The sequence below is a fragment of the Solea senegalensis genome, linkage group LG16, assembly GCF_019176455.1.
Source record: "Solea senegalensis isolate Sse05_10M linkage group LG16, IFAPA_SoseM_1, whole genome shotgun sequence".
In the NCBI taxonomy this organism is placed as follows: domain Eukaryota; kingdom Metazoa; phylum Chordata; class Actinopteri; order Pleuronectiformes; family Soleidae; genus Solea; species Solea senegalensis.
In genome coordinates this window covers 7,080,049-7,092,507 of record NC_058036.1, presented here as the reverse complement: position 1 = coordinate 7,092,507, position 12,459 = coordinate 7,080,049, and the positions used below count along the sequence as shown (strand labels likewise).

Here is a 12,459-nt window from a genome sequence, read left to right as displayed (position 1 = left end):
ACAGGAGTCTTTAACTGGAGGCGGAGTCGGTGGTTCCTGTGAGGATTCATGTGGACGAGGGAGCGAAATGTCAAGCTCATTAAAGAGACAGAGGAAGTGTTTAGCACCGGATGTCGGGTGATTGTACCTTCAGAATAAAACCACAGCCACTTAAGCTCATCAGCTGATTTCTTAAAAAACATCCAGTAACCCTTTCTCAACATTTCTTTTCTGTTTTTGTAATGTTTCGTGTGTTATTTCAGTGTAAAAACCTCTATGATGAGACTGTCATCGAGCTGGTGCCGAGTTCTGCATCACATCCAGGTAAATCTACACTCTGTTGTAGAAGGTATAAAGCTTTGTGAAAGGTAGCAGCTCAAAAGATTTTAATACATTTGCTCACAGTGTTACATAGCTAATCACTGCATGCAAAGAGTTAAGTACATTTTTATACACATTTAAAGTGAGATCAGTCTTAATAGGACAAGAAAGGACGGTTTACATAAATAATAAATGATAATCATGAATTTCAGCCGAGATTAAGATAATAAAGAAATAGAATATGCAGTAGTGGAGTGGGGTGGAGTGGCTCAGTGGTTAAGACCGGTACCCTACGTGCAAAAAAACATCATGGTCGCAATCGTCGCAAGTTCGATTCCACCCCTCGCTGATTGTACTCCATTGTAAGTCGCTTTGGATAAAAGCGTCTGCTAAATGACATGTAATGTAATAAAGTAGTGAGCGTGTATGTAGCATGCGTTAAATAATTTCAAGGCAAACATTGCACCTGAGATATTTCACCTCAACTACAGTGACACTGGTATTTACATTTACACCTCTCATTAGATTTTAGAGTTAAAATAAATTAAGACCAGTCATAACTACTGTGTTTCTTTTGAAAATGTGCATCAATAGAGTAGTTTAAAAATGTGTACAATTCCCTTATTGTTATTCAGCTGTTCATTTTGTGTTCTTGTCTTGAGGTTGAGGCTGTAATTATTGAAATTTATGTTAAAAATCAATAGCTTGAAGCTTTCCAAATCATTTGTATTAAGTGGAGGATATATCATACTTTAACTGGAGGAAAATAACGTGTTGCGACGAGCTAATAACATGGTCCCTAATCATGTCCTGCAGCGAGAGTTCCACGGTTTGATGGGATCAGACTGAAGAACTCTTTTGTGCATCAGTCAATCCTAAAATTAAATATGGAGCTTAATCCCAGATCAAGTGTACTGTAAACCGTGTTTGGTTTCATGTGATTGTGGAGCTTCCTTTTCTGCCTACCGTAATTGTCCTGTCTCGCCTTTGTTGTGCAAATGAAACGGTGGTTCTGCAAGTCAAATTTGAGACTAAAGAATTATCAATCACTTAGTGTAAGAGCTGATGGAAATACTTGACTTTTTTGATGATTTACTGAGCTTCATCTCCCAGACAGAGCAGTCCGTACATATTTTACTACATATATTATACTATATTTAGTCGGGGACCCACTTTTTAAAGATGACAATCTGACCCAAGAGTATCACATGACATTTCTGACTATTTTTACTGCCATTTCTGCCAGTTACAGAAATTTTAGGCCGTAACACCTCAGATAAACAAGACATTTTCAAGAGATATGTGTTTAATTAATAAAGCAAAATTCGATTTTGTTGTTTAAAATTAAGTGCAAATTTATTTGGCAACTCAAATAATAAAAGTGACGCATATTTGGATCAAGACACAATTTTTAGGAATAACTGTAAATTGGAAAAAGTAAAATGTATAGACATAAACTGTCTATGAACGGGTGCTTTAATTGTTGCTTTGTATAAAATAATGAGGGGAATATTGAGAAAATAGTCTTCCCTCAATGACAGACGTGTTTTTTGCTGGTTGTGTGTTTTATTTTGAAAGGCTGAGCAGGAAGTGAGGCAGCAGCCTCTGTTTAAATGAGGAGGCTGCAGGAAGATCAGAGACAGTTGAGCTGAGATCTCGTCCACTGATCACCGAGTCTGTGCGTGGAGGGAGAAACACCTGTGGACGATTCCTCTAAAAGTAAGTAGAAACATAGAATCTGACAACAAATGGCAAGTTATTATTATTTTTAATTTTTTTATTTAAATTAATATTCACAGACGTATTAAAATGCATGTTATTGAACAGCTGTTTTTTTTTTAATGCTACAACTTTGCACTGTATAAAAGCTTGCAACAAGTGTAGTCCTCCAGCATCAGTTATAAACGTTTATCCTGAGCTGTTTCATTTCATTTCATTTGATTATTTTTAAGAACATTTTATTCATAAAGTCCTTGTTTACTAGTGCAGGTCTTTGATTTTATTCCCCTGTGTTATCTGTTTTCGCTCCATCTCCCCTCAGAGAAATGACCTAATACACTTTGCATTGCAAATGTATTGGTTACACAATCTTACTGTAGGGAATCGGGTGTAATGTTGCCTCCAAGCAACTAAATCTATCTTTTAGAAGCAGTACAAGAGGTTAAATTAGCATTTAATCTTTAACATGCATGAGGTTATACCCAATCTTACTTTAGATGGAGGAATTGTTTAATATTACATATATATTATATATGATAATGATGCATTTATTAAGTGATCAATTTACACAAACAGCCACAAAAACGGAACCAAAATCCTTTGTCAGCCATTTTTTCTCCAGAATAATAATATCATAATAACTTTATTTATGTAGCACCAATAAAAACAACGTCCAGAGTGTTTTCAAAATAAAACAAAAGCAGGGATCAGGCAGGAGTCACATGAGGACAGTAAAACTAATCAGGCAGCAAAAGGAAGTGGGAGTAGAAACCTATAAAAGGTCGATTCAGTTTGAATAAATCTTCATTTGGCTCTTAAACTTCATCATGAATGCCTCTTGTCTTTCTCTTGTCTTAAGTGGCTTTTGCTATTTGTCCTGATTCCTTTTATAATTCATGATGGAACGATGCCTCACTATAAAAGGATTAAGTTTGAAAGATGAAGATATCATATTAAAATTGCTCTTCTTTCTGCTATTTTCATTCAAGTTTTTTTTTGATTTTGTTTAATAAGTAAAGTAGAGGTGGCATCACAAAGTCATTCAAGTCTATAAAAAAATCGCTTTAAAGACGTTTCTAAATCTGTAAACCTGGGTCAAACTTAGATCAAGTTTGACCCAGTTTTTGATTCTTATTCTCAGCTGGATGAAACTTTAATTGGGTGAAGTTTTCCTTAAAAACAGCAGGTGGTGAAGTTTTCTTCTCTGCGCTCCTGCTGTGAACTTGTTATAGGCTGCAGAGACGGTGACCACCTGCTGACACAAGAGCGCTTGCGAGCGTTTCTCTCGAGGATGGAGAAGTACGAGAAGATTGGGAAAATCGGCGAGGGCTCTTACGGAGTCGTCTTCAAGTGCAGGAACAAAGACACGGGACAAATCGTCGCCATCAAGAAGTTTGTGGAGTCGGAGGACGATCCCATCATCAAGAAGATCGCACTGAGGGAGATCAGGATGCTCAAGGTGAAGAAACGAACACACACACTCGCTCCAGTTCATTTGAACTCGAAATCAAGGAAAAAATCCCAACTTTGAGAGAGAAAAAACTGATGTTGATGAGACATGGTTTCTCAAATCAGGTTTATTTACTCAAAATTTAGATTAATGTTATAAAACAATCAAATATCAGACATTATAACTTGCAAATTGTGTGCACTAGATTGCCAAATTCTGTCTTTTCAATTCAACTTACTTAATCCTCTGTTATTACTTTCTGGATGATATAAGATTTACTTTTCATAAAGGATTTTTTTTCTTACATTCACAGTTTTTCTGTTACTTTTAATTAACACAAACGACTTAGAACAGAGTCTTAATATCAAAACAAGTATTAGATTATGCCTCGAGATGCGTCACGTAAAACCCACTCTGGATAGTGAGACAAAAATGCTGCTAAGAAATGTGTTAATATGCAAAGGCAAACAAAATCCTGTGATGCAGATCTCGATTGTGAAGTTTTATTTGATGCTTTAAAGATGTAAATGCTGTTTTTTAGTGCCGTGAAATGTACAGTCTCCTGCTGAGCAGCGGGAGTGAAACCATGCTGTTAATTGTGCAGAGGGGTAGCATTTTTGTACGTATCCGTTTAAAAGGCTTTAATCAGATGACGGGAAAGCTCTCGCAGTTTTGTATGTATTTTTAATGACAGGAAATTTGAATTTCTGCACATCTTTGTTGTATTTCTTGCATTTTTAAGCAATGTTTATGCAGTAAATGTAAATCTCCTGCCGCAGATATACTACTCCATCTCTTTTACCTGAGGTTTTTTGCTTGACTCATTTTTTGTCATAATAATATTTGTAAAAAAGAGAAAACCGGCTACAGTTGTTGTTTTAATTAGTCATGCGGTGGGTGGGAGTGTTACTGGCCTGCTGGACTCCAGGAGCTCATAAATAGGGCAGGATGGGGACGGGTTGTCAGGGGCAACAGCATGTTTATTGCCATCTGTTAACAGTTTAGTGTGTTTGATAAGAATAAACCAGCGATTTATTTTTTTCTCCAACCGTTAATCTGGTTTTGTGTGCGTTTCACACTGAGATCTAATGTTTTTTTCTGTGTGCGTGTGTGTGCAGCAACTTAAACATGCAAACCTGGTTAACCTGATCGAGGTTTTTCGGCGCAAGCGGAAGCTCCACCTGGTGTTCGAGTACTGCGATCACACGGTCCTCAACGAACTGGACCGACATCCCAGAGGGTGAGTGACTGGCTCTGTTCACCTTCACTGAATTACTTCGCTTTTCAGGGCAGTCACAGTAGGAGAAAGTACAGGTGACAATAATCAAATGAATGAAGGCCAAGTTCCATTTAGCTTCCACGGGTTCCGTGTCACACTCTCCTGACTACTTGAACTAAACAGAGCCATTGATAGTGTGATCAGTCCCACCTGTGCTTTTCCTGCTAAACCACGTCAAAACGTCTGCTGTGAAAAAGGCCTATTCATCCATTCAGATTCTGAAAACTTTATTGACCACACCAAACAGAGGCACAAACAATAACAAAAATCCCCAAAAGTTGCACATTGAAGCTTTAAGTTGCAAAGTTTACATTAAGTCTGGTTGAACACTTCTGTATTTTATAAGTTTAAAAAGTGGCAACACAGCAACACTTGCTGCCTGAAAACTGCTACAAACCAACTCCATGATAAGCAGTTAAAACAAAGTCAAATAAACCCCGTCATAATTAAACATACATGTGTGCATATCAGGTATAATTAAAGGTCCATTTACCCTCATGTGGGGCCATATGAAAGCTGTCCAAGGGCCACAATTGGCCTGCGGGCCTGATTTTGGTCATCCCTAATTTAGAGGCTCTTCTGGGGCTGTACTTAAACATATGTGGTTCACTTGTCACAGGATGGTTACATTTCAAATTTGAGTTTTCCTGCACATCTTGAGAATGTGATGAGGTCAAAGGTCCACATCAGCTGCTCAGTGGACCATGAGGTCAGGCTGCTATTCCAGCTGTTCCTTCAAAGATATATCAAGACATTTGCTTTAAATGTATTGACCTAAAGCAACCTACAGTATATCATCAACTGGAAACTGTTTTTTTGTTTTGTTTAATTGTTTGCTTTTTTTCACAAAAACGACAATATCATGCAGAATCCAGAGCTTTTATTCTGAAAAAAAAAAAGGATCCATTTCAAGACACGAGTAACAGTCTGTGGCAAGTTACGTTTTATCTAATAAATTTGCCATTTTTGTACAATACATTACAAACATTGATTTAGATTAGAAGGAAAAAGGTTAGTAGAAAAAAAATAGCTTTTGCCTGATGAAAATATTATGCTTTGACCTGGTATTTAGGGATGGGAATCAGTATCGGTCAGTATCACTGGAACAAATATCAGACAGATAAAAATATAAAATCCAATACAATCCAAAAAGCCTATACACTATATTGCATGCTTCACTATGCACACACTGTAAATGCCAAAAATGCACAAAATAACTGAAAACTAAAAGACACATCATGAAACATAGGAATTCAAAAAACTAAACTTAGTTGATAAAACAAAAACACATTGATATCAATGCTGTTAAATCTCATTTAAACACGCCTCGCAGCAGAAAAAGCTGCCGTGATGTCATAAAAAGAAAACATTAGGTCTCTGAATGACATAAAATGAAGACACACAGCCGAGGGTTCTCCTCACACATTCACTCTGTTGCACTGAAATACTGGCAGCATAAATCTGAGTTCGGCTGCTTTCCATTAAACAAAGTGCTGTGTACTTTCTATTAATTCTGCATTACATATATACCACACTGTACACTGCGCTTTGTCCGCCTCTGATGGGCACAGCGCTGGTCTCCGGGACAGCTGACCTGCTCACTGTGGAATGTTTACAGTGATGCTCTCCCAGAATGCTTTGCTGTTCGAGGAGCTGCTGGGTCTCCCTTTGGCTGGGCCACATTTTATATGGAGTGTTTTGGCTGTCTGTGTCTGCTGCTCTGGTCTTGGCCTGTAGCCCCCGACGACACAGACGGTTCAAAAGAAGAGACAACAAAGTGAGGGAGAAAGGGGGCGGAGATTGTTATTAATTGCCAGTCACAAGGCTCGATTTAACCATTTCCCTGGCAACGCTGATAGATGATGGTCAGCGCAGGCAACAAAGCCTCAGTGTTGAGCATCAGGGTTTACAATGGAAGCGGCAGGACTGTTTACAACCGACTGAGGGACAAGGAGAGTGTGGAAAATGGACAGGAGAATTATTTAAGAGCAAAGTTTTGCAACATCCATGCTTCTTTTAATCAATTAATCTGTTCCATTCTACTGTAAAATACCCAGGGCTAGTTATTTGTTATTAAAGCACACAATAGTAACAGTTCTCCAGGGCTGTCAGCTCAAATTATAAAAATAATCATAAAAATAATCATACATTTTATTTATATCGTGCTTTTCATAAACTCAAAGTCTCTTTTACAACCATTACACATTAAAAGCAATCTAGCAAAGGTGAGTTTTGATGAGTGATTTGAATGAGATGGATATACGTATCGCGGAATCAGAGCAGCCATGGTCATTCTGTTATTTTGACATCACAGAATAACCATGTCAGCATCATGGTACTGTGGGCCTGTTACCTTATGATAACGAGATAAACTGCTCGTGTTATCAACAAGAAAACAAGGCTCTTTTTCACAGGATAACAAAACGTGTTTCCTCACGGTGGCGAGATCATTCGTCTGCGTCGTTTCTGCCTGTGTTGCATCTTGACTGAAGTACAGCCGGATGACATGATCAGCAGATTTTTTGTTTTCTGCTAAACACAACAGGTACAGTCTCAACAAGGAAGCAGGCACACAAGTATAAAACTACATAAAGACGAGGCTGCTAAAATGATGTAATGACATGTAATGAGGCTTTGACAACAAAAACAATTTCAACTCCTCACTACTTTTAAAACTTAAGTACATTTTATAGAAATGCACATCAGAAAATGTCATACTCAAAGGAATACTTTGAGTAATACTTTTGTTACATGCCCACCAGTGTCACTTGGTCCTAGCCTTGGTCCGAGGCTTGAAACTGCAACGCTAATTCCGCACTTTTTAGACCCACTCGTAGGGGGGCGGGACCTCATTCCCAGAATGTAAACAGTGTCCGCCATCTTTGCTAACAGTTCCGCTAACAGGACGTCAAGTGTCACTGGTGGGCACGTAACAAAGAAAAGAATAAAGATATTTCTCAACTCAGGGGAAACTGAGGTTGAGTCCTGTTAGCATAACTGTTAGCAAAGATGGCAGACAATGTTTACATTCTGGAAATGAGGTCCCAAAAATACTAACCCTATTCTAGTATTACAAAGCTAAATGCAAATTGGTGAAGTATTCCTTTAAATGCTTTTCCTCTACCAGTCATTTTCTAGTACAATATGTGTACTTTTACTCAAGTATCACCTTCAGACTGTTTGAATCTACTTAGTATTGGATCTAATTTTGTGTTCTGTACGTGAGCCTTTTCAGAGCTCAGTAATGAACCTGATGATGATCTGTCGATGGGTTTGAGTGGTCAGTTTTTCCAGCCTAACATGCACATGTGACATCTACTGCACCTCTTCCTGTCCTGGGAGAGGAATCCCTCCTCTGTGGCTCCTCATGAGGTTTCTCCCATTTTATCTCCGTTTTTGTGGAGTTTTTCAAGGACGGAGTCACTTGTTGCACAGACTATAAAGCCCTTCGAGGCAAATTGTGTTTGTGATGCTGGGCTGTGTAAATAAAATTGACTTGACTAGATTTGTGTTTTTGTCTTGCAGAGTTCCAGAACACCTTGTAAAGAGTATAACCTGGCAGACGCTGCAGGCGGTGAACTTCTGTCACAAACAGAATGTAAGTGCCTCTGTCTCTTTCTCTGCTCACTGCTGTGTGTTTTTACAATCCTCAGCGTGTTTTTGGAATTCCTCTGGTCTCCTCCCTCCTCCAGCTCCCATGCCTCCTGCTTTATGGCTCTTCTTCTCTCTCTCTTTTTTTTTTTTTTAAGAGGAGGATTCTTTCCCCTTGGCTGACCGCTAGTTAATGTATCACCTAGACACAACAAACAACCCCTCATTTAACAGGCGATGGCAAGAAAAAACAGAAAACACCCCCACTCTTCTACTTTTACTGTTCCTCACACAGGCCCTTTGTCCTCAGCTGTACACGGCGTTTTCAAGTTCACACCGAGCTTGTAACTTGAGATTTTTTTTTTCCGTCTCTTTCCGCAGTGCATCCACCGAGACGTCAAGCCGGAGAATATTCTCATCACCAAACACCAAGTCATCAAACTCTGTGACTTTGGCTTTGCCAGGATTCTCAGTAAGTCTTTAACAGTGCCACCTGGTGGACACAGCTGTACCTAACGTTACCAATGAGGGTAGTTTGAAGTATTTGCATTGAATTCTAAGGCTCCAGTGTGCAATCACACCAAATTTTACTGAAGGAAAAATACTTAAATACTTGTGGTTTTCTTAATTGTACGTTTATGATTATGAAATAGATCGTTTAATAAAGAAAGCTCACACTTTAGATGAGTCTGAATGTTTGATTTTGATTATTTAAATTCTTATCAGGCACCAAACGTACATGTATCTTTTTTTATACTTATATATAGTTTATGCATTTGTTTTACTGGGTTTATTGAATTGGGACAGCACACATTAATCAACAGAAAGCATCAACGTCAATATGCTGGATTAAGCGCAATTGTGAAATTACATGCATAGTCCTAGTGGACACAACATTATTATATGAAAAAAGCAGTTAAATATACAGTTAAAATATATTATATACTAGAAAACAGATTAAGTTTACCAAGGGATTTATCGTGAGGGTTTATATAATTGTGATGTGTTTATAAACCTTCAGTGTAGAAGACATGAAAAGACACATCCATATGTCACTGTGTTTTTGTGTATGCCATCAGCTGGTCCATGTGACTACTACACAGACTACGTGGCCACTCGTTGGTATCGAGCCCCGGAGCTGCTGGTGGGAGACACTCAGTACGGTCCTCCAGTGGACGTGTGGGCGATCGGCTGTGTGTTTGCTGAGCTGATGTCAGGGATTCCTCTGTGGCCTGGAAAATCTGACATGGACCAACTGTACCTGATCAGGAAGACGCTGGGTGAGAAGATGCTGCTGCCATAGAGTGGAAGTAGACACTCTAGATTGCATGTTGCATGTCTCTCTATGGCATCACATTTATGTCAAAAGTCGTGAGCGCAGTAAAACATGCTCACGAGCAAATAATATTACTGCACGTGCGCAGATATTAACAAACAACGCGCCATAAAGATCTTTGCACGCAACATTTTTATTTACACAACTGCAAGCAGTTCAGACAGCTGCGAGTGAGAAAAACCCAAGCTGTGCTTCTGCTTGATGTACAGTTTGGGGGTGAAGACCAAAGAGGGTGCTGGCCATTTGTAATGTTCATAAAATGGCTCTGACTCCAAATAAACAATTAGATATATGAGAACTCATATCGAAGCATATATTTAATGTTAGTTTTATTAAAGTAAAATTGCATATTGTTACTGTAATGAGTCCAAAAAGACAAAGACGGCATATTATAGGAGGTATATAAGGTAGAGTAAAACTTTTACTTTATAGCTGTTATAATACAAGTCAATACAGTCAACAAACTGATATCTGTATTATTATTATTATTATTATTGTTCTCTCCTGTTGCTTTTGTAAACTGTTCTCTTGTTTTGTTTTGTTTTCCTCTGCAGGAGATCTGACTCCTCGACATCAGCAGGTTTTCAGCAACAACCAGTTCTTCAGTGGAGTTTCCATCCCAGAGCCACAAGAGATGGTGAGACACACACACACACAGACACACACAGACACACCATCCACCTTCATCACACGAGTGAATGTTGGTGCTTTTTTGTTTTTTTTGTAAACATCAAATTAGCTGCTATTTATTCACTATCTCTCATTGTTCTCTCTGTACTGGTGTTGCTTGGTGAGGTTGTTTCTTTCAGGACACACAGGTTAAATGGGAAATAAAGTGAATTGAAAGTGTACTGAGAACAGTGACATCAATCATATTAAGTTCTTTTCTTTTCCTGCAGGAAACTCTGGAGCAGAAATATCCAAACCTCTCACATCAAGCTCTGAGTCTCATGAAGGTAAAGATCTGTTGATCAGCTGAAAAACAAACATTATTTAATTCAATTTACATTTAATAGTAACTGAGTGTGATGACAATAAAGATATTTCATCTTAATTTTCTTAATAGTAATCATGGTCTGAAGTTATGTGAGTCAGAGAAAGTAACACATATTTATAATCTATATGAAAAGTGTTGTGTTGACATAATAATCAGAGTAAATAATCTCATGAGGCGAATATGTCCCTGACCCTGTCTATCTGTCGTCTCTCTCTGTACATTTGTCTGTCTGTCTGTTTGTTCAGGGTTGTCTGAGGATGGACCCGTCTGAGCGGCTGACCTGCGAGCAGCTCCTCCTGCATCCGTACTTCGACAGCCTGCGAGAAAAACACGAGAGTGCTTCTCGCGAGCAGGATCGCTCCGGCAACAAGAGGACGCGCCATCCTCGCAAACAACTTCCTCCTGGGGTAAGAAAACTGATGTAACAACACTGATGTGTTGCTTTATTGAGAACTAAGGTCAGTCTTTTTAATCTGAAAACAAAATGGCCCACCTACATAACCCTCCCTACCTCTCTAACCCTATCTAGATACCTCTATAACCCTACCTACCCACTTAACCTTACCTACCTACATAACCCAACCTACCTCCCTAACCTTATCTACATACCTACTTACCTACTTAACCCTACCCACCTACATAATCTTACCTACCTAACCCTACCTGCCTACCGACTGAACCTTACCCACCTAAACCTACCTACTTACCCACCTCCCTAACCCCGTCTATACACCTACCTATCTACTTAACCTTACCCACCTAACACAACTTACTTCCCTAACCCTACCTACCTACCTATCATTGATTGTCGTCAGAATATGGAGCTATTTGACACGCATTTTAAAGTATAATATTTCACTGACAGCAGCTTTAAACTCATTTTTATTGAGGTTAAGATTCACTGTCTGTGAAATGCTAAATGTTTATTTTTTCCACCCCTGCCCCCCTCCCTCCAGTATTTGCCTCAGCTGACGGGCAGCAGCATCTTCCCGTCTCTGGACAATAAGAAATACTACAACAACCTGCGCAGGTTCAACTATCATTTACCAAACATCTAAAACAACCCCAGTGTGTTTTGAATTCAAATCCAAACACCACCAACCACCTGCGTTCCCTTAAAAACTCTGGTGATGCCTTCCAGCATTCAAGAGGATTCCATCACTTTGTTGTTGTTTTTAAATATGTGTTTTCCACATGAAAGTGTGTCTTCTACGTCACATCTATGCACTATTTTCAGCACATTGTGACTCAGACGTGTTGATTCAAGCTCATTTGTTTGCATTTTGTTTCGCTGTACAAAGACAAGGAGCAATGTGTTGCTCTGCTCGTAGCCGCTGAGTAGACTGAAGGTAAAATGACGACAGACTGCCTTGCCTGGTTTTGCCAAATGTATTTTTTTATAACGATGGACCATGTTGAGAGTGACATGTCTTAGTAGTCGAGTTTTATGTCGTCTTTTGTCTTGAATATGACTGACTTTTTTTTTTTGTCACGTATAATGACTAATGAGCATTTCTGGAAATATTTATTGACATCAGGAGTGAATACAACTCACTTTAACTAGCATTTAGCGTTAGCAACCCCACATTGTACTCTTTGTCTCTGGTGCTAATGATGTTTTCAGCCATCTGTCTGTCTGAATATTGTACAAATGCCAAATTGATCTAAAGAGAAATGATATGAAAGACTTAAATCTTTAAAATCCTCAACATTTCCAAATGTTTTTTCTCTCTCTGGAGCCATTTATGGGTTTTAATACATTGAATGTTGAGAATATAATAAAGGAA

General features: G+C 38.7%; 1 protein-coding gene across 1 annotated transcript; it reads left to right on the top strand.

The window, feature by feature from the left end:
• Positions 1-1,899: 1,899 nt before the first annotated feature.
• On the top strand, positions 1,900-12,381 carry cdkl1 (cyclin-dependent kinase-like 1 (CDC2-related kinase)). Its single transcript, XM_044047435.1, has 10 exons — positions 1,900-2,019; positions 3,252-3,478; positions 4,588-4,709; positions 8,274-8,346; positions 8,721-8,811; positions 9,419-9,619; positions 10,230-10,312; positions 10,575-10,631; positions 10,918-11,079; positions 11,629-12,381. Exons 2-10 carry the CDS (start codon positions 3,311-3,313, stop codon positions 11,728-11,730), a joined length of 1,059 nt encoding a protein of 352 aa, XP_043903370.1. The 5' UTR covers positions 1,900-2,019; positions 3,252-3,310; the 3' UTR covers positions 11,731-12,381.
• Positions 12,382-12,459: the final 78 nt, after the last annotated feature.

Coding starts and splice junctions, on each gene's coding strand:
- cdkl1 (XM_044047435.1), top strand. CDS start 3,311: ATGGAGAAGTACGAGAAGATTGGGAAAATCGGCGAGGGCTCTTACGGA. Junction 3,479..4,587: donor GGGAGATCAGGATGCTCAAG/GTGAAGAAACGA, acceptor GTGTGTGTGCAG/CAACTTAAACATGCAAACCT. Junction 8,347..8,720: donor ACTTCTGTCACAAACAGAAT/GTAAGTGCCTCT, acceptor CTCTTTCCGCAG/TGCATCCACCGAGACGTCAA.